At 35.0% G+C, this 26,989-nt stretch overlaps 3 protein-coding genes across 16 annotated transcripts in view; 1 reads left to right on the forward strand and 2 right to left on the reverse strand.

Annotated features, from left to right (window-relative positions):
- Positions 1-20,937, reverse strand: part of LOC111072056 — a 29,093-nt gene extending 8,156 nt beyond the window's left edge. For 2 of the 6 annotated variants that reach the window (XM_022363657.2, XM_022363663.1), the window contains exons 1-3: positions 2,774-2,925; positions 979-1,387; positions 811-922 (exon numbers count right to left, since the gene is read on the reverse strand). In XM_022363657.2, the coding sequence (XP_022219349.2) occupies positions 811-922; positions 979-1,315 (449 nt within the window). In that variant the 5' untranslated portion in view covers positions 1,316-1,387; positions 2,774-2,925. Of the gene's footprint in view, positions 1-810; positions 923-978; positions 1,388-2,773; positions 2,926-17,815; positions 18,124-20,696 lie in introns of those variants that run through there. The other 4 variants (XM_022363659.2, XM_022363658.2, XM_022363660.2 and 1 more) reach the window with 4 other exon arrangements.
- LOC111072058 (tyrosine kinase receptor Cad96Ca) lies at positions 6,345-21,330 on the forward strand. 9 transcript variants are annotated; one of them, XM_022363673.2, is made up of 11 exons: positions 6,345-6,485; positions 7,443-7,600; positions 11,436-11,698; positions 13,736-14,506; positions 15,242-15,506; positions 16,080-16,168; positions 19,041-19,180; positions 19,327-19,432; positions 19,591-19,730; positions 20,495-20,636; positions 20,708-21,330. In XM_022363673.2, the coding sequence occupies exons 2-11, from the start codon at positions 7,462-7,464 to the stop codon at positions 20,930-20,932; spliced, it is 2,280 nt and encodes a 759-aa protein (XP_022219365.2). In that variant the 5' UTR covers positions 6,345-6,485; positions 7,443-7,461; the 3' UTR covers positions 20,933-21,330. The 9 variants fall into 9 exon arrangements, with proteins under 9 accessions (XP_022219365.2, XP_022219364.2, XP_022219359.2 ...); XM_022363672.2 differs by having other exon boundaries at positions 6,345-6,460; positions 7,403-7,600; XM_022363667.2 differs by having other exon boundaries at positions 6,382-6,675; positions 7,403-7,600; positions 20,708-21,328.
- Positions 21,331-24,673: 3,343 nt separating this feature from the next.
- On the reverse strand, positions 24,674-25,432 carry LOC111072089. The gene is made up of 2 exons (XM_022363725.1): positions 25,336-25,432; positions 24,674-25,263 (listed from the first exon to the last, which is right to left on the reverse strand). Exons 1-2 carry the CDS (start codon positions 25,430-25,432, stop codon positions 24,674-24,676), a joined length of 687 nt encoding a protein of 228 aa, XP_022219417.1.
- Between the last annotated feature and the right edge of the window lie 1,557 nt (positions 25,433-26,989).

The following is a 26,989-nucleotide window of genomic DNA, read 5'->3' on the forward strand; positions in this document are numbered from 1 at the left end:
TTCGACCATCTTTAAAGATTTAAAAAAAATTTCTTTCCATATTCCATATTTGTTCTTGCAAAAACCAACCCTTCGGTGGGGTGCCACCTGAAAAGAAGTGAGGGTCCCTTCACTTAAAATACCCATTTTCTCGGGAGTCCAACGATAGAGCCGTAGTAATGTATGGGTAACATCTGTAGGATACATGCTCACAAAACGGGATACAAGCTGTAAACAGCTGCAAACCGCTCAAAAACAAAGCTGCTTGATCGATCAAACAGAGCGGATCTGATCAAAGATGAGCTCAATAAGTTGTCAACTCGGAGCTTTCGATCGGTTCAGTTTTTAGCAACGGTGTGCACGGAGCCTTATTATCACAAGCAAGTTTTGTTAAATCATTGTTCCTATGAACATTGCAGCTACAATATTGACCAATAGCAATTATGTATATTTGGCAAAGTACTAAAATAGCCACTACAAAAAAATGATATGATTTAGGTGGATGATATTTTTTTTACTTTTGACGACGGTAGTTTTCATAAGCTAGATTGGCCGTTTCAAATAGTGTGCCACAACTGGATACAGTTTTACGAAACAGACGGACAGACCTTATCAAATAAAATCGGCTGTCCAATCTAATGAAGATTATGATTCATAAGGCAAATCTTATCTTTTTCTTAGAATACTTTTATCAAAATTAAAATTCGAATTTCCTCAATCTTTTCACCATCTATAAAAAATAATCACTTTAAAAAGATAAGTTAAGATACGTTACGATAAGGGGTAACCCATTTAGACTTTTCCTTAAAATGTATAATGTATCATATGTACCTTTGCTCAGGGCTGAAAAAGTTCTTCGGAAATGTAATATTTTCAGGGCTAATTACTGGGTAGCTGCTTGCCTTCAGGTGCAACGTAACATCCTTAACTTTGCACTTCCGTTCTGAAAAGTATGGGTAAGTTATTACATAAGAAATTTCGAATGATTGTTTTACTAACGAAAAGCATTCTTAGATTCCTCAAATGCTTTAAAGGTAAAATAAGCATCTCGAGAATCCGGTGGAATACGGAAGTGCAAAATAGCTACATCCTTGTAGGATGTGTATTTGAGTAAAGAGTTTGACGGCAATCGGACGATCTGCTCGTGGTCAACTGGTATTTTAATTTCTTCAGGTTTTCCCTTCGAAAGTTCACTTGTCACATATTTATTCTCCATTGGTTTGGGTAGTACCTCAACTCTAGAATCCACAATGATCAGTCGATGGTCGATTATAAGTAGCGTAAAAACTACAAGAGGTACACAATTAGTACGGTAGATAGATGTCTCAATCATCATTTATTAATGTAAGTTTCGAAGGGAGTATTCATTAGTAATCGTCAGCAAATCCGTTACATTAAGTCGCCTTTACTGGAATAGAAAAAAAAATTTTTTAATCATCATCAATGTCCGACACGTCTGTCTGTCTTGTTTAACGCCTAGATCTCAGATATTACAAAATCTAGAGCATTCGGATTGTGTGTTGACTCCTATGAGGATTCGGTAATCTCTAATTCCCAAAATTTTGTTTCATCCCCAATATTAAAGACACAAGAAAACCGAAAAAGCAGAATCATAAACATTTATCTTATCTAACGGATTTCAGAATCTGCTTGCGATCAGATGATTATAGCCAGAATGAAGAGTACACTTATCCCGACTCCCCTGACTCTACACACTCTTTCACACTCAATGTAGGTTACCAGTAAAGTGTTAGATTTCATGTCTGACTTGCACGTAAAGAAAGTGCATAGTATACGTTGTCTATGCAAAAATCTATTTCCTTCACTTACAGAAACACAGAAGTCTTAAGTTTTAGTGATTCGATGCTAGGGGTTCCAATTAGATACTGCTTCCACAACATATATGTATATGTACATATTAATTATATTTTTATTCTTTACCGTTTTTTATATATTTATATGTATATATCCTTAGGTTACTATTATTATGAATAAAAACGAGAAGGAACGTGTGAGTCGGGACGCGAATCTAAGTATACCCGTACTCAGTCAATATATACTTTTTGAAGCTTATATTTTTTAGAATTTTTGAATAAAAAAAAAAAGTCACATTTTTTTGCTACATCTGTTATCTATATCTACTATGTATATTCTACATCTAACATGAATACTATAAATGTACCATTTAGATTCTACATCTCCTCCGCTAGAGGGCGCTCGCATACAAAACGAGGCAGAGTGTGCAAGGGAGAAAGAGAATGAGTGGCGTGTCTCTTTCTGGTGGGGGCGGGGGAAGCAACTGAAAAAATTAATTTCTTCATTCTGATCCGATCTGATTCAGATTCGGCAATCTGGTAGATATGGTCATTCTCCACGATACTGCGTTTTCAGTTTTATCGTATCTTTAAAAATTTGTCTGCCACAGATTTTCGTCCTTTGTGGAGCGGAAGGGGGCGGGGCGAAATTTTGAAATACACTTGTAGCAGTATGATACCACATGAGTCTGGAAACCAAATTTGGTTGCCCTAGATCTTATAGTCTCTGAGATCCAACCGACAAACAAGACTCTAACAAATCTAATATACCCCTTAACTCTTTTTTGAGTATACGGGTATAAAAAAAAAATATGTTTCTACGATGCAACCATCTGGTCTCATCATGACACTCTGTACAAAGCTCCAAATGGATGGAAATGCAATCTTCGAGGCCTGGAAAATGTATCGTTTTCTACGTCTCTTATATGACATAGTCATATATATTTATAGCTGAGTAATGTAGAAACATTTTCACTTACAGATTGTTGAGTTTGGTCGGATTGTCTTTTAAAGAAACAATGTTTTTCCCAATAATATTTGTTTTATATGCTATAGTACTGATAGTACTTATAGCAGAAATTTAATTTAGTAGGAACAACACAAAAACACTGAGTTCATTGAAAGCGATACTCTAGACAACTGACGCTTGTAGATTTTGGTTTTACAATTCATTTTGGACCTGCTGTCTTATCAGTGCTATTGAGTTCCAATGAATTCATATTGCATTATTGTATACATACACATGTGTCTGTTCGCAAGCTTATCAGTCCCGTTATCAAATATTACCTAATACTTTCAAAATAAATATTGAATGTTAGTTTTCAGTTTTGAGAGTATTTTTGACTATAGATATTTTTTCTCAGCGTAAATTTTTGCGCTTATTACACTACTCGACAAAATCGAAACTTTTTCTTCCGCTGTGGACCAAAATGACTTTTTCTGATAGATTTTGGGACTTACAAATTTTTATAGTAGTATGTTTTTTTTTATGGTTTATTATTTTTTTAAGAATTTTTAAAATCTGGTATTTTTTATGTTTTTTTCCAGAGGTAGTGCTCTATTTTTCACACAACTTAAGTATTTTATATCTGATTGCATAGAACTTTACAGTTCTGAAAAGCTGACAAATGTAGCCCAGACACTTTGTAGCTGCAGCTCAACGTCCGGAAGATATTAAGCTTTCAAATTTCATTATTTTTTGCGGTATTTTTTCGCGAAATTTTGACTTTAAAAACTCAGGAAATATCGAAAAAAATATTTCTTGGCAAACATTTTAAGTTTTAGATAGATGCATATATTAGGCGTCTATGCAATCAGATATAAGATACTTAAGTTATGTGAAAAATAGAAGCACTACCTCTAAAAAATACATTTAAAAAATACCAGATTTTTAAAAATTCTTTAAAAAAAAACTAAACCATAAAAAAACCATAATTCGTTAAAAAAAATTTAAGTACCGAAATCTATCAGAAAAAGTCATTTTGGGTCGCAGCGTAAATGTCGTGTTGACTAGTTTTATATAAAATTTATTAATGAGAATCAGATAATAAGGGTTAAAAAAACCGATAGACCAGCTTCTTTTTAACTTAGTTTATTTTTGTATACATCTGAGGAGGATTTGTTTTTTGGGATTCCACTAATAACTGTCCATGCAAATGACGTCCCAAAGTCTACAATTAAATGGTACCGTTCAAATCAGAAAGTTTCGTCGGTAGTTATGAACGGAAAATAAATTTTTTTAGATGTGAAGCGGTACCAACATATATTAAGCTAATAACCAACTGCTTGGCCATCTCTTGAATAGATTTTCGTAATTTTACTGTTGTATGTCAGTTGCAATGGATTGAAGATTTATTATTTAGCTTTAATCCGTCTACATATGTATTTATATGCTTTAAGCATTAATTGACTATATACCTATTTTCTACTGCTAGTTTGGAAGAAATAAAAAATGCACTATTTCAGTTTGCATGACATTTCTACTTTGCTAGGTGTTGTCACTGTCGCTAAAGGATAGCCTGCAATTTTTTATTTTGAGAGGGTAAAGGATCTTATACATCCTTGAGATCTGTTAAACTTATTTATTTGATAGATCCTAGTTTAGGAAGTATTGTCCATCCGGACGTTGATTTGAGATATTTTCCAATAAGATTATGGCCCCAGTCAGGCCAATCGATTCCGATATAATTATCTGTTTATTCAGTTTATCATTATATACACACTCGTACTTACACTCTAACGTCGGAGATGTTGATAAACACATACAAGTTATAAACGCTGCATACATTCTACATATATATTTAATCAAAATTACCAAACGTTAGTATGCTCAGTGCAGTTGATTTGTTTTGGTATTTGTTTGCCGTTGCCGTTGGTGACGCTGCTACTGCAATCGACCGCTACGATATTGCCCATTCGGAAAACAGATGTCTGCTTTGACTGATAAATAAAACTTCACAAAACTATAGTCACTATACAAACTATACGAAAATAACATTATTATTATCAGCTTATAAATTAATATATCTAAGCTACATTTGTTTTCCCTACTGAATCCTGAATCTAAAATTCGCTCTTCTGAATATTTGTTTATGTTTATGTACTCAAACAAAGACAAAAAGCATTCGATACTTGCCGATACCTTTATTTTCATTTTCAATTCAGACAGAGAGTCGATATAGTAAAAAAACATCTTATCGGTATTCTGTTTTTTTTTTTTTTTTGGTTTATAAACCAAAGACTTTAAAATAATTGAATAGCCCTTAATAAACGATAAAAAATTATTTTGATTTCTGAACATTCGAAATAAGAAGTAAATAAAAAATCGACCTACTTTTCTAGGCTCCCAAAAAGAATAATATTAATTTGTTTTTATATAAATACTTTGCAATCCAGCAAACATGGAGACATGGAGAAATGGAGTCGAAGCAGATCTTCCGCTGGTAATTTTTGTATTTTACATATTCGAACAATTGGAATTGGGGCGAAAATTCTGTTTTTTCAGAGCATGGTATTCCAATAACATTTAACTTGGCCGGATTGTTTATTGTTTGTTACTACACACTTACATATACATATATCCATACGACAAATACCAAAAATGTACAAAATGTATATTTTAAATATTTTTGTTTTATTTGGAGCACCATGTCTATCCGCAAAAGTAGATGTGATTCCCCTTATTTTTGTTGTGCTGTTAATACAAAGTAGAAAGGGAAGGGTCCGAAGATTTGAACATTCAGACATAAAAGAAAACAAAATTAAAAGAGATTGAAAGAGCCTCTTATATTTCTAATAGAAATTTGTAATCGCAAGACTCTTGTTAAAACAACAAATAATCAAATATAAAATGAATGAAAGAGGGCTAGAAAATATCTAGTAATGGTTAAATTTGGATTTACCATTACTAGAGGTGTCATCACGCCTGACAAAGAGCATTTATTTTTATTGAATCTGCGCTGTCGATTAAGTGTATTAAAGTTTGTATTTCAACAAATCCCATCAGGTGAACTAACTTGAATAAAAATCGAAAGCCCTAAAGAAGTTCTAGCTGATACATATATATTTTTTTTTAATTCTTTATCTTAAGTTTTAACTGTATGAAATTCGTAAGTTAGATTTCTTTAATTTATAATACTGAGTATAGGGCTACCTAATTACGAAGCAAAAAGAAACCTTTGGAAAATCTTTTACAAATGAATTGTAAAATTATAATAAAAGTCTCTTAGTTGAATTTGTAGAATTTTGTTCAAAAACTAATGAAAAAACCGTACATATTGTAACGAATAGGAAAATCCAGTAGGGCGACAACACCCGAAATTCTCTCGAAAATAATGTCTGCCTGAATTGCCAAAATGTAACTCTCTGTTTATATTCGTCTATTCAGAAATACAGATTGTAGAAACGTAACAATATAACCATGATTGCTTGCGTTACACAAACAATTTTCTTATAGTTGATATATAGAGAGAAAGAGAGAGATCCAAAAGAGAGAAGCAAAAGTTCGTTGCTTTTTAAGACAAAACAAGTTTTTGGTTTGAGAGTGTGCGAAGTTATTGACGCTAGTCTGGGCAGACAGTTCGTTCTTCGAACTGTTGCCGAGCTGTTGTTCGTTCCGAGCTGTCAAACGGACGCGTCCGTTCGCCCATGGCCCTCGCTGGCATTAAGTAATACGGAGCCCGAGAAAGTTTTGTGAATACCAGTTTGAGTTTTATTTGTGTACAATTTTAATGGGGAATTCTTCATAGAAAAATACCCAACCAAATATAAAAGTACTAACACTTATGGTTAGCATGAATAAAAATTAGTACTGTAAGAGCATTCCAGTCCGACATAAACGTGCTTTGAGCTGTATCGAAAACCATCAAATACGTATTTAAATGTATGTACATATGTGTATAAACTTTTTCTGAGTGTGAGCATGTGGTTCAGAGACAATGAAGATACATTTTATAGCATTTGGATTGAATCAATTTAAAAAACAACTTACAAAAAATGTTTTTAAAAATACATAAATGTATGTACTTGTACATATGTACATATGATGAATGCTGCCCAGTTATGCCGTCGCTCTCTCTTTACCCTCTCCCGCACACTGCATATGTGTATAATATATATAGTCGCACATAGCTCTTACTTCTTATACAATTCATACATACATATGTTTGTATATATGTACTAGAACATTGATATTCGTTTCGTTATTGCCCAGTTTGTTTTACTATTGCGCCATGCACCCGATGCTCCATGTGTTAAAAAGAGAAATCGCGGACCCGTATTATTAAGCGTATGTACATACACACACATATATATGTATGTACACATGTACGCATTTTCTTCAAGCTTGCTGGAAATATTTTAATGAAAAAATCCGTTCCGGACATGGCTATATCGACTTTTCTATTCATGCTGATTAAGAGTACTTACATACATATATACATATGTATGTACATATGTCAAGCTACGTTTTTTATGTGTGGTGTCGAATATGTTTCCTCTTGTGCTTTATTAAATATAAAAACAACATAAAACTGCGTTCAAAGCTCCACCCGTACACAATCGCGACCACAGTGCTCCCCTAAAAGTGTGTGATTTCTTTTATTTTTAAGGTAATGGTCCCAATGATATCATCTTGTCAGATTCTTTTAGACATCTAGCAAACTTCGCCATGGATTTTCAGCATAGCCACATTCAGAATCACCAGAGCCGCTCGAAACTCTGTAAACAACACATTTTTACATGTAGAAGGAATTTATCCTTTGCCATATTGATAGCTACAGCTGGAGTTTTATCTATAATATCCAAAGGTAAGAACATTTATTTTAAGAACTGTTTATGGAAAATTAAGTTAGAAATCAGTTGAAATAAAGTGGCAAAAAGTCTATGATATATACAATTTTTGTATAACTGTAATGAAGCCAATACGATTATTATTATTATAAGACCATTCTGCAGTAGTTCGACCATATTTGTACCGGCCAGTATCATTATGCATCCATGTGTGCATCCATTCTCATAACTTAAATTTGACTATCCCAATAAGTTTAAATTTCGTATGTGGGAATGCCCTCTGGAATAATCCGTAATCGTCCGAATATCGTACTTTTTCAAATTGAACAATTTGATGGAGTGCTTTATCTCACGGATGATGAACTTATGATAGCATTTGTTCATTACTATTTTTATTATCCGAAAGTGCATGTATACACGTATTTAATGAGCTTTCAGTGGCTCTTAAAACTTGTTCCAGATAATTACATATAAATTGATTAACCGACGCAGGGGTCAATACGCTCATCCAAAATTTGGCTGACAATATAACAATAAAATGACCACGCTAAAAATGCGAAAATGGTGGGCAAAACCAAGTGTCTTGATCTTGAAATCGAACAATAATCCGTCTTCCGTGGGCGACATTTTCGTAACTTTTTTCAATGATCGTGAATATTTGCCATTTCGTGTGTTTTGTGACCTAATCTCGATGTAATATTTGTATGTTTTTTTATATTTACAATTTCGTGTGTGTTTGTGACCTAATCACGATCTAATGTTTGTATGTTTTTTTTTTTGTGAATTTGGGTAAATTTGTGTCTTATACAGTGAACAATGCCCGCAAGACATAAGGGGTCCAGTTGCTCCGTCGAAAAAAATAATGGAACATTCATGGGAAATAGTAGAGCAGAAAGAACAGTCGAACGAATCGAAGAAAATAACGAAAATGGGTTTGTCGCAATTGCATGAGTCTTAATCAGTAGAGATACGAAATGAACAAAGACAATAGGAACGGAGACGTTCCTTCGTCTCGAATCCGTATACACATACAGATATTGAATATTCCGCACATCAGAAAGTGTTGATGGTGCTAGGGACAAAGAATGTCCCCATTGTCACGCGCTCAAATATAAGCATGAGTCAAATGGTATGTGTTGCGCATCAGGAAAAGTGCAACTACCTCAAATTGAAACACCACCGGAACCATTGAAAAGATTGCTTATCGGCACGAATCCAGATGTAAACATCTTCCTGAAGTCCATTTGCAAATTAAATGCATGCTTCCAAATGACATCGTTCGGATCAACAGAAATAGTCAACAATATGTACTGAGGAAAATGGTCAACCATAAAATTCCACATTTGAAATTAAAGGACAAGTGTACCAAAATGTAGAATGAGCCTACATTTTGGTAATGCCAATGCCAAACAAAGCAGATATGTTTTTACAAATATACTTCATGGCTGGTAAGGACATAAATCCCTCACTCGCCAATCGCGTAGATGCATGTCGCGGTTACAATAGCCTTAATTCGGCAATAGCCAGGCGCATAGTTCGAGAGGTGGACGAACTACTTAATCAGCACAATGAATTATTGAAATTATTCATCGCACAAAAATGTAAGTCTTTAATGAGGTTTATTATTCATGTATTCAGTTGAATGGCAAAAACGAGGATTACCTCATGCACACATTTTAATTTGGTTAGTCGACAAAATACTCCCTAAGGAAATAGATAGTGTAATCTCCGCGCAAATTTCAGATCCGTCTACTGATCAACTACTGATTGATATAATTACCACAAACATGATTTATGGCCCATGCGGTGATATGAATCGCTTATAGCTTGCATCAAAGATGGAAAATTTACAAAGCGTTTTACAAAGCGTTGATTTCACCAATGAGACAAACGTCGATGGATATCCAATATATTAAAGTAGAAATATTGATAATGGTGGACAAATCGGAACAGTGCAAATCAATTAACTCATGATTAACTCGTGATTGGTAGTAGTTCTGCCTTTGACAATTTTTGTTACCTGGAACTTCATCACCCTTAAGAAGTGCCTAAGTGAGCGAGCGAGCTTCAACTGCATTTCCACTCCGTGTCTGTAAAAACCACTGTATACAACCCCTTACATCATAGGGACCATGCGATTATTACTGACTGAGATAACTTTCGGTAATAATCGGCTACTGATCTTCGAATATAAAACCCGTTGGGTCAACTAATGTTGTTTGTCCTCTATCTGCAGACGGCTTAAATATGCCTTAAATATTCGCTGGATTCGCACCACATTTCAGAATATGATAAATATCCTACAGATATTAAAGTTTTAAGCAAAAGATTATAGCATATACTGATAACACTACTCGACAAAACTGAACTTTTAATTTACGTTTCGAACCAAACCGACTTTCTGATAGATTTGGGGCTTTACATTTTCTAAAGAATTATGGTTTTATTTCTGTGGCAGAACATTTTTTTTTTAAGAATTAAAAAAAATGTTTTTTTTTTGTTTGTGCGTTTTTATAGGTAGCGCCTTTTTTCACAAACCTTGGGTATCCTACATCTGCTTGTCATTCTTAAAAGCTTATAAATGCAGCTATAAAGAGGACCTGAATACTGTGAAGCTACGTCGTTTAATGTATTGTTCATTAAAATCTATGAAGAGACAGTTTATCTAAAATTGGTTGACCAACCCTCTGAAAATCATATTTTACCGTTTGGAACTTTGCATAATAAGTATAAAAAATATAAACTTTTTTTTAAGCACTTTAAAAAAAGTTCTGCCATAGAAAAAACAAAAAATAATCATTAAGCATGTCTAAAAACTCAAATCTATCACAAAAGGTTGGTTTGGTTCGAAGCGGAAAAATGGTGTCGAGTAGTGTAAACCGATTCTTACTGTCTCCATTGCATGGAACGAGCTTTAACTATTTATTGTTGGCTTGAATATTAGCCAATCTAGCTGAAATTTTCAGAGAAGGATTATATTCTAATTTTCTAAAACACAAAAAAACAATCCGATCAGAACGATATATGTTAAGTAAAGCTACCATATGAACCATGGAATTTTGAGCTCAAGTCTGCAGCTCAAACGTGTATAAATCGGGCTGAAACTTTTTATTTAATTGCTTTATACCTTAAGAAACATTTTTAGACCATGGGACCTTAGATTCCGACACACTTTTTCCCCACATTGTATGTATAGGCCCAACCCTACTGTTTATAGTTTTCCCCAAAAGAATATTTTGGACCGATTGTTCCTATGGATATATGATATAGTGGTCCGAACTGCCTAAGTCTGAAAAATTATCTGCAAATTCAATCGGAGATACTTTCTTCTGTGCGTTAAACACTTGTGGCCAAACAGAAATACTTATCCTTAAAATACAAATAAAATATAGTTATTGAAATGGCATCCATATTGTGAATTAAAGTTTTTGAACCAAATGAAAAATTTCATTTATGTTAACTTTCTGGTCCATTTGAATGAAAAGTGTTTTGACCTGCTGCTGCATATTGGCGAAATAGGGGAAGAAGTTTGGATATCTTTCTGGATTAGTGATGTAGTACTGTAATTCGGCGGCATTAGTAAATAAAAATAAATAAATAAATTAGCAACATAAGAATAAAAATGGATATAGAAACAAAATTTCGGTGTAATGACAGCTCTCTCAGGACATTCAAAGTGTTTACTTTACCGACCGATTTTTCTAAAACCGGTTGGTAGAAAAGGAAGTTTCTTTTTAAGATTCCAAAACAAAAAGCAAAAAAAAATTTGCGAATCATGACCTTATCATACAGGACATCAAATGATGAGCCCATTGTTCGTTTAATGATTATGTCTTTATTTTTTTCTTGCAGCTGAGGCACATGATCAAAATGCACCTCCCATTTTATATGTACGCGAACGTAACTGGCGGATTTCAGAAGCAGAAAAAGTTGGACAAATAATAGATCGTGTCCGGGCCGAGGATCCCGATGGTGATGAGTTGCTATTTGGTATTGAACCGCGCTTTCTACCTCCACAAGGAAGTGACGTAGAAGCCAGCATACCGGAAAAACTGCCATTTCATATTGATTCACAAACTGGTGTTGTTTATCTTAATGAAAGCTTGATGGGCCGTGTAAGTGAAATTAGCAAATGCTTTTTTTTTGTAACATGAAGACTTATTGAAGTAAAACCGATGACCATCCTTGGTATAAGCCGATGGCAATATTAAAACTAGTAAAAGTCATTAAGAGCTTTAGGATTTTGCATATACTTACTGTTTATATCGACGCATTTTCGCGAAAGTATCGTATGTCAAAAAACCAAATTTTACGGAGAAGGGTTACTCAGCTTAGAATGGGAAAATAACGGTAAAACTCTTTAAGGTTGTATGTTTCAGCTACAAAAACCAATGTCAACTTAATTGTTTCCAATAATGGCGCCTTGTTATAAAAAAAAGCTAGGATCTTTAAACATACGATACTTTCACGCGCTATGTTTTTATGGGCATAGACGCAACAAGTGTACATACGATAATGGAAATAATTCCATAAAAATATAAAGAATTTTATAATCTGTTTGAGCTTTACAGCTTCATTTACCACCAGCTAGATCAATGAATAATAAAGCATACACCAACGGCGCAAAGAGAAATAAGCAATAACCAGATCGAAAAATCGAAAATTCATAAGGAATCTGAGAGAGACAATTTTGTATAAAGTTACCCAAAATATCTTTTGCATTTGGTTACACTTTGGTCATAATTTTTGAGCAATTTCAAAACAACAAAACTTCTTGTTTGCCCGCTCAATTATAGTGTTTAATGACAGCCTTGACAAACTTTTTTTTGCGATTGTCTGTAACTAGCAAACGTCAATTGTATGCACTATAAGTTGAACAGATATGAAAGAGAAATCCAATTGCCTGTTTACTAGCCAGATATAAGCTTAGAAGAAGGCAATTACAAGAAGAAAGAGTAGAGCGCAGGATGCTTAGACTGACATCACTTCTGACTCCACTTTGGTTTTTTGTTTTTACAAGTACAAAAAAAAAATGCTTTCGCTATAAGCATCGTGTGAACATAGATTTGTATGATGATTTTTTATTTGATTAAGGAAGACATCCATCCATTATCATCCATCCATTTCACCAATCCTGCAGTTGGCAACTGTGCTACGTTTTTTGGTGTCAAATCCTTTCAACTCAATCCGTGTGCAAATTATTTTTGATTGTTTGTTCACTGTTAATAAAATTGGGCCAGTCATCGCATAGAATTTCCAACCCGAAGAAATATTTTTCTCTTAGATATTAACATTAACACACAATTAATTACACATTTATTTACAATTTAAATGATTTAAGCTCAAATCTTTTTTTTTCTTAAATTTCCTTAAATTTAAAACCATTAACTGCAAAATATCAATCGAATTTAGCAATCCAACAATAATACAATTTTCAGAAAAACTAGGTGGTCAGAATTTTCTTTGAACTGGTTTTGGACGATGACACCTAATGGAAACTCTACTAGAGATTTTACTAGACTAAAACAAAAATAAAGGGACTAAAAGAAGTGAAATCTTAAACACTTGATAATGAAGAGATTGTTATCTCTATTTATTTCTGTGCTTTTAAAGTAATTCGTTCTACATACAAAAAAATTTGTATGGACATACGATAATTTTGCGCGAACAGAAAAATGCATAGTTACATACGATAAAATTGAAACTTAATTTTTATCGGAACTATATCTTTTTTAGTTATACTATTTTGCAGGATTGTGAGACATAACGTTTCGAACTACTTGGCCTGGCCTTAAAATCTCAATTTCGATAAAAAGTGACATACGATAATTTCGTGAAAATGCGTCTATTTGTATATACTGTACTGTACTGCTTATACTCGTACACCGTTTATGGAAGTTTTAATGGTCCAATTCAAACTTAGAAACTGATACGGTTCATTTGCTTCTACAATGTGGTCGTGGACGCCTAAGTGGCTGCATCTCTGCTGATAGCTGGGAAATATTTTTTGATATTTTCAGGATATGCAAGCACAGTTTGAGAATTAAATATAAGAGTATCAGATGATAGGAAAAACAAATTTATACCTTTATAGCTCGGAGAAATTGTACAATTTTCAATAATGCCATTTGGGATATGCTTTTTATTTACAGGCCGGCCAGAACTTTCTCATATATATAACTGTCTCCGATGGACGTTACACAGCAAAAAACGAAGTTTTTATCAACATTCTGGGTCAGCGGGAGAATATGTATGGATATCGACCCCAGACATCTATCTCGAATGTTGTACACAACATTTCGCAGTTTCTACCCTCATTTGATCAACTACCTGGAGTTCAATCTATCAGAAATGGACTGCCAAATAACAGACCTACTTTCAATTTTCCGCCTAGACCTCATGAAAGCAACAGTGGTATACCGTTCGGCAACTTTTACCCTCGTTTTCCGAGCTCGAATGACAGAACAGAAGCTAACTCTGAGGACCAAAACAGTCCAACGGCTCCAACGATAGGCTCATCGACGGAGAAAAGTCGTACCAAACTCACTCCCATAGTCGTTAATACTTCCACCAGGCCAGAAGAGCCCTCGACAAAGACGCTGCATGATGGGAGTGGGAATACCATAACCATTTTTTCAATAAAGTCTACCACCATTCCTTTTGTTGTCACTGTTTGCGGTTTCATCGCAACAATTTCTGTCTTCCTCGGATACATTTGCCGTCATCGGCTTTGCGCTATTAGTAAAACTCTAAAGAAATCAAAAGAAAAAGAGGAGCTGGCGAAGAAATCTAATCAGAGTCAAACATCAAACACGCTGAGTGATGATGGACGCAATTCAATGGTAATGCAGCAGTGGCAAGGACCAGTCGCGTTTGCCAATCGTTATGTGGCTTGGGAGTTGGACCAACCGATTACGACAGTTGTGAGTAAAGATAGTAATTCGAAGTTTTTGTTGTAAATTAAGATGGTCAATACATGGCTTTTGTTTTTTGTAACATTTTTATACCCGTATTCAAAAAGTGTTCAGGTTAAGAGTTAAAGAGGGGTATATTAGATTTGTGGTAAAAGTGGATTGGTGCAGCGCAGAGAAGGATACGTTTCCGAACCCATAAAGTATATATATTCTTGATCAGCATCAATAGCCGAGTCGAGCCAAGTCTGTCTGTTTGTCTGTCTGTCCGTCTAGATGAACGCCTAGATTTCAGCGACTATTAGAGCTAGAACATCCAAATTTGGTTTCAAGACTCATGTATTATCACACTGCTACAAGTGTATTGTACCACAAAGGACGAAAATCTGTGGCAGCCACAATTTAAAAGATACGATAAAACTAAAAACGCAGTATCGTAGAGAATGACCATTTCTACCAGTTTGCCGAATCTGAATCAGATCGGATCAGAATGAAGAAATTAATTTTCAGTTGCTTCCCCCTCCTCCTACAGTAAGGGACCCGTAACTCATTCTCTTTCTCGTCGCACCTCTGCCTCGTTCAGTGAGCGAATGCCCGCTAGCGGAGAAGATGTAGAATATACACTGCAGATGTAGATAACATAATTCATTTAAAGCTTTTGGAATCTTAAGTGTATGGGAATCAACATTTTTCTAACACAATGTACACGTATTTATTGAGAAAATTATTAATCGAATATTATCATAGGCAACGTCGCAATTATCAACTAGTGTGACAAACATTGGTGATGCTTCTGCTGTCGGGGCTCCTTGCGGCATAGCTGACCCGGTAGACAACTTAATGCCAGTGAGTGTTAGGTCGGGAGCTAGTTCAGCGGCGGCGGAAAATGGTTTGGTCGTCGATATCAACAGTGATCACTGGGAATTCCCAAGGTACCGACTGAAGTTCTTTAACATACTGGGCGAAGGTGCTTTTGGGCAAGTCTGGCGCTGTGAAGCCACGGACATTAATGGTAAGTAGTGACATCTCCTAGACAGCCTTAAAAGTATAGATATATTCATACTTATAGTGATTTTATATCTCCTTTGCTGTGATTGAGAGATTCATACATATATGTATGCTAATCCAGTAAAAGTAGTGTCCGTCTAAACTTCCGTGCAACTTGTATAAAAATATTTATCTCAGGGGACTTTTAGGATTATTTTTTGGTTGTTTTTCAAACACGCTGCTTCTAAAGTATATTTTGTGTAAATATGTTTTACACCATTTCCGACTCCATTAAGTAGATATGCCTGACCAAATCATTAGACAAGTATGTAAAGCCATACCGACTTCTATATTGTGTCATCCTCAATATAGAGGATTCCCAAAAATTGATCGGATGACGGTAAGGGAAGCTGCAGTGCGTTTTTAGACTCCTTTCGCTTCATATGTGAGCACTTAAATATGTATGCACTTACATGCTTACATATGTTAACTAAAATATAATGGGGATCCGATCTAGTATGTAGAAGTGATCATTCTCTTTTATTCCATACGAGTATGTATGTTTAAATTATTCCATTCGTAAATATATTCTTTTTAGGTTTTGAGGGCATTACCACGGTTGCCGTAAAAACGCTGAAGGAGAGCGCCACAGAAGTTGATCGAAAGGATCTATTGTCCGAGTTAGAGGTAAGTACGAACACAGTACATCTGATATTTGTATAACCTGTGTTTTGGTCATAGGCTACAGCTACTTGTGACATTATAAAAGTCTTCTTTGGAGTCCTGAAGTTAGACCCGACCCTTTTCTGGTTCTTTATATACCGACACTTTATATTATCTTGGAAGCCCGAGTTACAAAATAAAAAATTTTCCCAAGTATCCACATGACACAAGGGATAAAACGACAGAAAACTATCTCATAAAGTCGCAAATTGACGTTATTGTATTGACGTTTAATGTTTCCTTGTTGTACATATAACTATATCTAATGAAAACGAAAGTTCAGTTTTTGAATTTTAAAATGTCAGAAATGTCGATGCGCTTAAAATATATATTATTTGGATTGGACCAAAATTAATCTGTGCTTCTGTTTAAACTCAAGCTGCAAATTCATCATTTATTTGTATCTACTGAAACATCTGAATAAGTGGGAGTATTATTGTCGAGCTGTTGCCTATTAACGTGTTGATTGTTCATAAACACGTAGAAAACATTTTATCTCATCATATTCGTAATGGATGACATTCGAAAAAACACATTTTTAAAAACAAATTTTTGAGCTGATCTTTTTCAGTAGCGTTGTTTTGCGATATGTTTATTGGCTAGACGGTGGTTGTTCAGATTAAATATGGTTTATTGTTGTAGACAGTATATAAGGCGATACAAAGTCGAAGGGATAGCGAAAGGTTCGAGTTAGGTTAATTCCGAGAGCACGACGAATCGGTTTCTATAGCTAGCTGGATTCAAGACGGGGTCAGATTGTAGACGCGGGGGTCGGTACAAGACGGTGTCGGATTGAATAGCTCGATTCCAAGACAATTTGCAAGAAGTGATTGCAAGATCTATACTGACTTCAGGGGCAGGCGGGAAGAATTGCCCGTGCTCCAATACGAGCAAGAGAGGGACAGAGCAAGAGAGGGACAGGCAAGAGATAACGAGAGCGATGACAAGGCAACGGAAAGAAAGAAATGCGTGATGAAGAGGCAAAGAAGACAGGCTGCATAGGCTGCTGCCGTGTGGGGGCATGAATATGTGCATATTTATGTAGAGGACGGTTAAGCAGTGGGCAGTAAAAATGCCTAACAATAATATGTATTTACTCTACTGCTGCACCACTGACTATGATCTACTATTTGGCTTCGTAACCAAACACAAATATTTTATAAATATCGACTCTAGCCGCTCAAAAAAAAATCTAGTAAAACGAAAACGTACAAACGTACATATATACATACATATTTTGAATCCAAAAAATGTCAAAAATCTAGAATTTACTGAAATACTGAAACCCAATTTTATTATTATACGGTTAGCAGAGTGACTGTAGAATAAACATTTATACATAATAAAGTGCTCTCTTTCACCAGAGCAATCGGCCATTCATCATGGCTCAACATTTTAACCATTTATTCCGATTAGGTTTTTAAATGCCGACAGGATATTGCGACCGCCAGTCGGTATTATTAAATATCGATATTTTTCTTGCCGTTTTTCTTATGTACTTCGGTGGTAAAATAGGCAACACAAGTTTCGCACAACACATTTCGTTTGTTTACATTTTTTATAGGGATGTTACGTATTTACTGCTTTACACGTGCATACAGACATACTTACAAAAAATGGATGCAACCGCAGAGAAAACATATGGTTTATGCATTTTCTAGAATATAAATTTAATGTCAGTGAAACGTATTGATCCCTTTTTTACTGCAAATATGACCAGCTAGTGTTATGCTCCCGCAGATTATTGCCCTTGGGAAGGCCTATTGAGGCCTATTGCCCTGGCTCACGTTACTACCCAGAAACGACTGCATTGCACCAAATCAAAACTATTTCACGGCACACTACAAACGACTTGTATTAATATACGCATATGTATATATACTTTGGTAGGATATATCACTAATTTTCAGAATTTAGAAAATAATTGGACACGTATTGTCCGCGGCCCGAGTTAAATGAACGACAAGGCCGTCAGGGAAACATATGTATTTAGAGCCCCTGTTATGTTAAGTGTTGTGCTATTGAGTTACTGAGGGCGGCAAATTCGAAATCTGTTTTTGTTGTTGAAAATTACAGCAAAGTTACAGAACCGAGTAAGAGTTAAATATTATTTAATGTTTTGTCGAAGTTTTTGTAGGATAAATATTAAATTCAAATAATATAATCAAATTGAAATAATATATTTTCATATTTTTATAAATATTAACACTACTTGAACTGAACTGATTCCTTTAACAGCTCCTGATTCTGGTCGAGACCCCAGCATCCTCCCTTTGTGCAGAGAGACGCTGTCGCTCAATCAATCTCTTTGCTAAATTCGAACATGCGCATTGACACTTTCGGAGTTTTTCACTTTTTTGGCGGGGATGTGACCCTTGCATAGTTAGGGTTGTCGTAAAAACGATTAGACTCCGCTCTCTTTTTGTTTTTAAATGTTATTGTTAGTAATGCTGTCTCCAATGCCGTTCCCTTCATCCTTAAAATCGTTTCTTCCAGTCCCAGCTTTTATGAAGCGTACTTTAATAATGTGGAATAAAACATAATCTGATCTTTTGTTTTTGGATTGGTTTAAAATCATTCCTAGTTGTGTGTTTTCTTTTAATAAATTGGTTCGTCATCCTAATCAGGAATATATAAATATTTATGTAAATATGTAGGAAGGTTGTAAGGCCGTATTGGATTCTTAAGAAATTCCAAACATTTCCAATTAGCTTTCGTTCGAATAAAGAATTCCACATCTACCATTTTTCTGGGTGTTTAATTTAACAATGGTGGTGCGTTCATCAAAGACATTCATACACATTAATAAAGTGAATTTTTTCTGTATTATTTTAAGGTAATGAAATCTCTGGAGCCCCATGTCAATGTAGTTCGACTTTTAGGCTGCTGTACGGACAAAGATCCGACATTTGTTATAATTGAGTACGTAAATCGAGGAAAGTTACAATCATATTTACGAAACTCAAGAGCCGAAAGGTAAGAAAAGGATTTTCTTGTATACAAAAATAGAAATCAATCAATCTCAGAATACAGGTTAACTAGACCGTTACAAAAGTTACAAAATATGTTATATTTAATTAGTATGAATTATCTTTAAATAACACTATGTATATTTTTTTCAGACACTATGGAAATACACATGGAAAATCAAATATATTGACATCATGTGACTTAACTTCTTTTATGTATCAAATTGCAAAGGGAATGGACTATTTAACGTCCCGTGGTGTGAGTATGCTATATCGCACAAACAAAACCCACTACAAATATGGAAAGATTTAATGATATATATGTAGTACATATGTATATATTGACGTATAGTGTAGCGTAGATGTTCTAATACTCCGCAAGAATATAAAAACAATGAAATTTTCACTTTATTACAGATTATTCATCGGGACTTAGCTGCTCGAAATATTCTCATCTCAGACGATCATACATGCAAAGTGGCTGATTTCGGATTTGCCCGGGATATTATAACATCAAAGATTTACGAAAGAAAAAGCGAGGGCAAACTACCAATAAGGTAAATTCAATGGTGTATCAGTCGATAATAAAAAACACTGTTTGTGGTCGTGAAAAGTCGGATCCCATTTGTGGGCATAATAAGTTAGTTCAAATATGAGTTGAAAAAATCATAGGTAGCTGAGTCAAGATGCATATGCTTAGTAACTTACTAATAGTAAGAAGCAACAAAAAACTAAATATATTATTAAATTATAAATTATTAAATCAAAATTATATTTTAGTTTATCATAGAGCATTTCCCTGAAGAGTTTAAGCCAAGTCGGTAAGCCATATGACAACTCACCTCGGTTTTTTTTTGTCGGTCGAACTTGGTCGAAGACAGGTTAACCGTCACACCTCTTCAAAATATGTCGATTGCGGAATAAAAAAAAATTCTGCTATCACATTATTTTTTCGATTCATGTAGTTGTCTTATCTTTCAAAGCCAAACGGCTCGTATCTACTTAATTTAATATAATTGAACCAAGTTGAATGTTTGGTACCAATATTTGAATTTCAAGTTTCAGTCAATTAACTGTAATAATTAATATTAATAATATCGATATTGAAATAACTTTTTTGTGGTACCTATTCTAAAACCCAAAGAGGCTCCCAAAAAATGTATTATATTTGTTTGGTATATTTGTATGTAAATGCTGTATTGTGGCAAAAACAGAGCGTAATTTGCTTTCATTTTGTATCGCTAGTCCTTATTTCGATCTGTGTGGGAGTGGGATCTGTACGGAAGTATATTAATGATTTCATAAATCCATACATTTTCAGATGGATGGCAACTGAATCACTTTACGATAATATATTTTCAATCAAATCCGATATATGGAGCTTTGGTATATTAATGTGGGAAATTGTAACGCTCGGCTCGACGCCCTATCCCGGCATATCTGCTGCCGATGTTATGAGGAAGGTTTGTAAAAGATATATATTTTTTCCATAAACATAAGTGAAAATACAATTAATTACTCACTGTTGACTCAGGTAAGGGATGGATATCGCCTGGAAAAGCCCGAGCACTGTCGTAGAGAGCTTTACAATATAATGTACTATTGCTGGTCTCAGGATCCGCATGAGCGTCCCTTATTTGGGGAAATAATTAATATGCTTGACAAATTGCTGCACACTGAAATGGACTACATCGAACTGGAGCGGTTCCCCGACCACAATTACTACAATATTGTTAATATTAGTGGAGAGAAGCTTTAGTTCTTCACGATATACATGTCACGTCACCCTATGAGCTTTATTATTACAATAAGATATTCCAGTACTCATATTAAATATATTAAACCACTCCATCAAGTAAAAATGAAACTGATTTGATTTTAAAAAAACCGTGAAAACTCGCAAAAATTTTTAACTCAGAGACAGTCAGAGAATTACTGCTTATAAAAATTATTTCCGCGGTTTGGCAACCATTTGTAGGTAACATAATAGCCCTAGATACATATAAAAAGTAGACTGACTCGGTAGTTGTGAGACCTCTGTGGCTTCACTTCCCGAGAACCAGGTACAATTGTTATTAAGAGTGACACGTTTTAGTTGGTACGCGTGTATATACATATAGACCTAAAGTGCACCTTCTGCTTTTTTAATTTAATACTTTATTTTTATTATATGTACATTGTACATATGTAACGAGTCATGATTTTATATTTTATCATTCGTATTATTATTTATTAATAATACAGTACGAGTATATTTATTATCCATGCAGATTTTCATTAAAGCAGCTCAAAGCAGCTCGTCAGACAAAAGCATTCTGAGTTGCCGTTATAGCGGGGAAGTGAGGCGTGATAGATCTTTTAACACTGCTGGTGACAGAATAGATATTTGTACCTGAAGATATATCGAATCAAAGTTTTCTAACATTTTGACAGTTTTGTAACATTGGCCAATTCCAATTTTGCTACATGTAAAATTGAAAAATTTCAAAAGAAGCATTGCTAGGTGTGCGTTTGAAACTGTAAAATATGATTGTCGGAGGGTTGGTCAACCAATTTTTTCTCAGCCCTTTCTAAATAGATTTTAATGAACAATACTTTAAACGTCACATGGTGGGGCCTCAGCCGAAAAGTGGTGGCAAATATCATTTTCTGAGTGAGCGCTTTGAATACTTCAAATACACGAATCTGATTTGTAGGATTCCGAAAATGAAAACTTAAGAAATCCGCTATTTTAGTTTCGGAGATATGAGCATTCTAAGATTACCATTTTTCCAGTGAGCAGCATTTGCTCAATTTTTATGCACATACTTCATCTTTTAGGTCAAATAAAAAGTAAACTATGGCATGTATGGTTATTGTTTTGGTATATATTTTTAAGTGTCTTTATTTTTAACACTGTTTAATAAAAAACGTGAAGAAACTTGAGAGTCGGTTCTGTGGACGCGACTCTACTTTTATACCCGGACTCAGTCAGTATAGAAATTTGTGAGCTTCTGATTTATGTAGGGTTTTAAAAATTTTACATTTTACATTTTGCAACATCTTTTATCTACATCTACAATGTCGATTACACATCTAAAATGTAGATACATACACAATGTAAATTCTTCATCTTCTCCGCAAAGGTCGCGCATTGCACAGGGCAGTGTGTGCAAACGAGAAAGAGAATGAGTAGCGTGGTCTCGTGCTGGAGGAGGTGGGGAAAGCAACTGGAAATTAATTTCTTCATTCTGGCTATAATTATGATCCGATCTGATTCAGATTTGGAAATCTGGTAGATATGGTCATTCTATACAATATTGCGTTTTATTGTATCTTTAAAATAGTGGATGCCACAGATTTTCGTACTTTCGTACTACACTTGTGGCAGTGTGATATCACATGAGTCTGGAAACAAAATTTGGTTTCTCTTGCTCTTATAGTCTCTGAGAACTAGGCGCTCACTAAGACGGATTTCAGCTTACCGTTTGGAAAACATTAAGCATTAATATAAATAATGAAAAAATTATGATTTTTGTCTGGTGTTTTTTTAAATTTGTGAATTTAAAAACTCAGGAAAGTCGAAAAAAAATTATATTGTGTTTTTATATTTTTCATTTATATGCGCATTAATTAGGCGTCGCTTAAGATATTTTTCTCTTAAATCTGTGGAGAAACGACGGATCCAAAATTGGTTGACCAACCCTCCGAAAGTCACATTTTACCGTGGCTGGCCCTCCAAGCAATGCTTGTTTTGACATTTTTATACCCGTACTCACTTACATTTTTAAAGATACGATAAAACTAAAAACGCAGTATCGTAGAGAATGCCCATATCTACCAGACTGCTGAATCTGAATCAGATCGGATCATAATTATAGCCAGAATGACGATAATTTTCAGTTGCTTCCCCTGCCCCCTCCTGCCAACGACAACGCAACTCATTTTTCTTCTCGCTCGCAACCCCTAGCGGAGGAGATGTAGAATCTAAATGGTACATGTATAATCTACATGTTAGATGTAGAATATACATAATATATGTAGATGTAGATAACAGATGCAACAGAAAAAAAATGTAAAATAAAAATTATATATTTAATTCTAAAATTCTAAAAAATATGCTCAAAAATGTATATACTGCCTGAGTGCGGGTATAAGTAGAGTCGCGTCCCCAGAAGTCTTTGGCTATATCGACTCGGCTATTGATGCTGAACAAGAATAAATAAACGTTATGGGGTCGGAAACGTTTTCTTCTCTGCGTTGCACACATCCACTTTTACCACAAATCTAATATACCCCTTAACTCTTTTTTGAGTACGGGTATAAAAAAATAATTTGCCATGGCTAACCGACCCCTTCATTCTCTCTCTCAATTACACACTCTTCCGCGTACAGTGTGTGCACTCTAACGGAGTGGAGCGAGATTGGTGTTGGTGTGAGAGGTGAGAGAGAGAGACAGATCAACTGATAGAAAATATGCAAGAATTAACATTAAAACAAACCTAGGATTCGTGTTTTCTCTCTTTTTTTTCTCCATAAATTTCCCTCTCTCATGACAAGTGCGTGCAAAAACCTTCCCGCATTAACTAACAAATCATTTCATCACTTTTACGAACAGCGATACTAATACTTATTCGATGTAGTTAGTACTGCAGCAGTGACATTTTTGTCATAATAATTTCTGAACGTAAATATACACATAATATATATCCATACATATACTTATATGCGAACATATGTATACATATGTATGTATACATATTTGATCAGCATCAATATATGTACGTATCTACCTATTTAGCCATTGATGTCTGCCCTGCTGTCTAAAAATTTTGCAGGCACACGCACTGAAATAAATATTTGTCACTCAACTTTTACCAACTAACGGAATTTCAGCCGATTGTTTGTATGGAACCTAAATAACATAGGGGCTCGAAATGGACGATTCCGAAAAATTTTCTCGAAAGAAGATTCAAATTAGTTGAGATAACTTTAAAGCTGAGAGACTATTATAGTGGGTTTCAACAGACGGACATCCGGATAAGAATAGATGTTTATATATTTTTGATACTCTTCTGCGGAAAACAATTGCGAGGCATCTAGTAAATATTGAATTTAAACAAAGCGTTGAACACGATACTTATTTTTAATATTTTTGGAAAAGCATAAATGCATGTGTATGTACATATAAATGGCTTAAAAACTTAACAATAATTCCTGCTTCTTAAGAACATAAAATTGTGTATTATTGTATAATAACTAAAAAATAATTTATTTTATCTATGAAGACGTTTTACATTTGACTATCCGGAACTTTAGATTTAACATGTACATTCTACATTGGATATTTTATATTATTCATTAGAATGCAAGTATTGATATCTCGAAAGTATTGAAATCAATGAAATTTTGTGACATATTGCTTTTTACTCCGTCAATCTTCACATATATCACATGCCAGCATATGAACCCCTATTGCAGCGCCCACTATTAACACAACTTATGTAGACACTTGAACATTTTAAATAAAGTGGTCATTGCTTGAGCTATGTAACTTGGTTTCCTCATTCTCACGCTCCCACTCGTTCATTTTAGATTGCATAATCAGATCTTGGAAGGATCCATACTCCGTGCTTTGACGGGACTTTGCTATAAGGCCTACATCGCCCTCATCATCATAAAGATTGTCAAAGTCGTATTCAGTATCCTTATCAGAATCCGTTGAGGTACGCTCTTGCTTGTCATAATCAACTTCATTCTGAGCATCTCGGTCGTCATAATCAGAATGAATTTTATGTTTCTGATAAAACATCTTTAATAAGTAGTCAACATTTTCGGATGGTACGTCAGACACCATCTTGATTGCAATCTTTCGGCGAGATCTCTTCATTGGTTTTAGAGGCTTGTCGTCATCGTTCAGCTCGAAATTCAGTGAGGTTTTGAGCATACCCTTTGACTCTGTTAACTTTTTAAGCACAGATCGGTAAAGGCTCGTAAACTCGTCCCTGTTTTTCATTTTTTGGGACATCAACATTTTCGAATTTTCCATAATAAAACGGTTAAGTAATTCTTTCGTTCCTTGTTGGTCCTTTTGTGATTTTAGAAGATCGACTATAATAAATAAATATATTTCGTAAGTTTTGGTAAAACTTCCAACGAACTTATAGTGCTAGGCATACATACTTTTTTCTTGTGATAGTCCGAGGGTGCTCTGAAAGACACCCCATTCATCTTTCCGACCCTTTACGCTGCCTCCAGCTCTTCTGGAAGCTTCTGGCATTTTCTCTACCCTTTTAATATATAATGCCCAGCTGCTCTCCTGTACTGTTAACAGTAGAATAATTATTTTTGCAAAATGCATTATTAATTTTACTTTGCTTTGCTGTGCTGTGGTGTGTATCATTCGAGATGCACTTCAAAATGATGTGCTGATCCTGAAGGAACTACCTTTTATACAATTTCAGGCTTGGCAAACTGCTAGTTCGCGTTAATTCACATAACCACATACAAAAATTGCGTAGTCAACGATACTCAGACAAAAGTAATTCTTGACACTCTAGACTTTCGGGGCACAGGCGCCCGAAGTCAAGACTAGCAACCGGGTAGGACGACATTTGCTTGATTGGACGCTGTATCCTTGTTTTTCTTGGGAACACTTAGCGCGAGCAGTGGCAATTAAATGGCAAACCGAAACAAAAAATAGTACTTCTCCGACCTCACCTCACTCATGCGTTGGACCGCTTCATTACAGGTAGCGGACCAGGACAACTGAACGATGTGAGAATTAGAGTGTAGAAACATAATTGAGTCGCTTAACAACGATGAGAACAGAAACATGGTTGCAGCAATTGGTTTCATGAATGTAAGTGCGTCAGGCAGGTAGGCGCTAGCCATTTAAATGCGAAAGGAAGTACAAATAAATCCTAGCGCCAGCCATAAACGGATAAACTGCGTCGATCTCAATCCTAGTCTCTGTCGACAAATTTGTCGCTAATTATTCTTGAATGCAGGTTTTATTGAAGCAATATAAATAGCGCAAATGCTGTTTGCATTTCAGAGACATGCGATCTAAATCAAACTTGGTTTTGTCCTTGATAAAACATGTAACCGCAGCCAGATGTGAGAGTCCTGATCCAGATTTACGACCCCAAATTCGATTGGTAATGCATTTTTCCCCTAGAAAGTAAAGATCTACCAAGAAAATGCTCGTTCAATGCGTCTGTTAAAACCCATGTAGAAACGAAAATTAGGATAGTTTCGGGGTCTAATTTTTGTCATCTATTTATTTATTTATTTATTCTTGAGTTGCTATGTGCAAAAGAACAAAGGCCTTCGCTACTACATACATACATATATCTCATATGCCAGTAAGTTGGAGGAAATGTATCGTGATGTACGAGCATGAACCCAAAAGTACTAGCATAGCAACGAAACACATACAAAATATGCTTAAAAGTATCTTCATTTGTGAACATATTATCGTTTCAGCTATATCCTCGTACATTTAGACCAGCGGTCCTTTAGTTTTCGTACCATCAAGCCATTTACTATATAGACTATATAGCAGAAAATAGTCGCTGGGGCTTTGATCCCAGACACGATGCTGAAACGTATGTATATTGTCTTAATGGGAAATCTCTTTTTTCTTATAATCTTCCAAGAGCTCGGAATCATATTGGTCGGTGCATGTGGCTAAAAACTCTTTTAACGTGGCCCACGAATGGCTAGAATTCGAAATCAGTTGAAACTCGGTTGGAATGTAAATCTGTGGCACCCGGAAATGAATATTGACTTGTGGAGCACCCTTATAGGCATGGATTTTATTCTAAATATTTAC

This window comes from Drosophila obscura, unplaced genomic scaffold, assembly GCF_018151105.1.
Source record: "Drosophila obscura isolate BZ-5 IFL unplaced genomic scaffold, ASM1815110v1 contig_192, whole genome shotgun sequence".
Classification (NCBI taxonomy): domain Eukaryota; kingdom Metazoa; phylum Arthropoda; class Insecta; order Diptera; family Drosophilidae; genus Drosophila; species Drosophila obscura.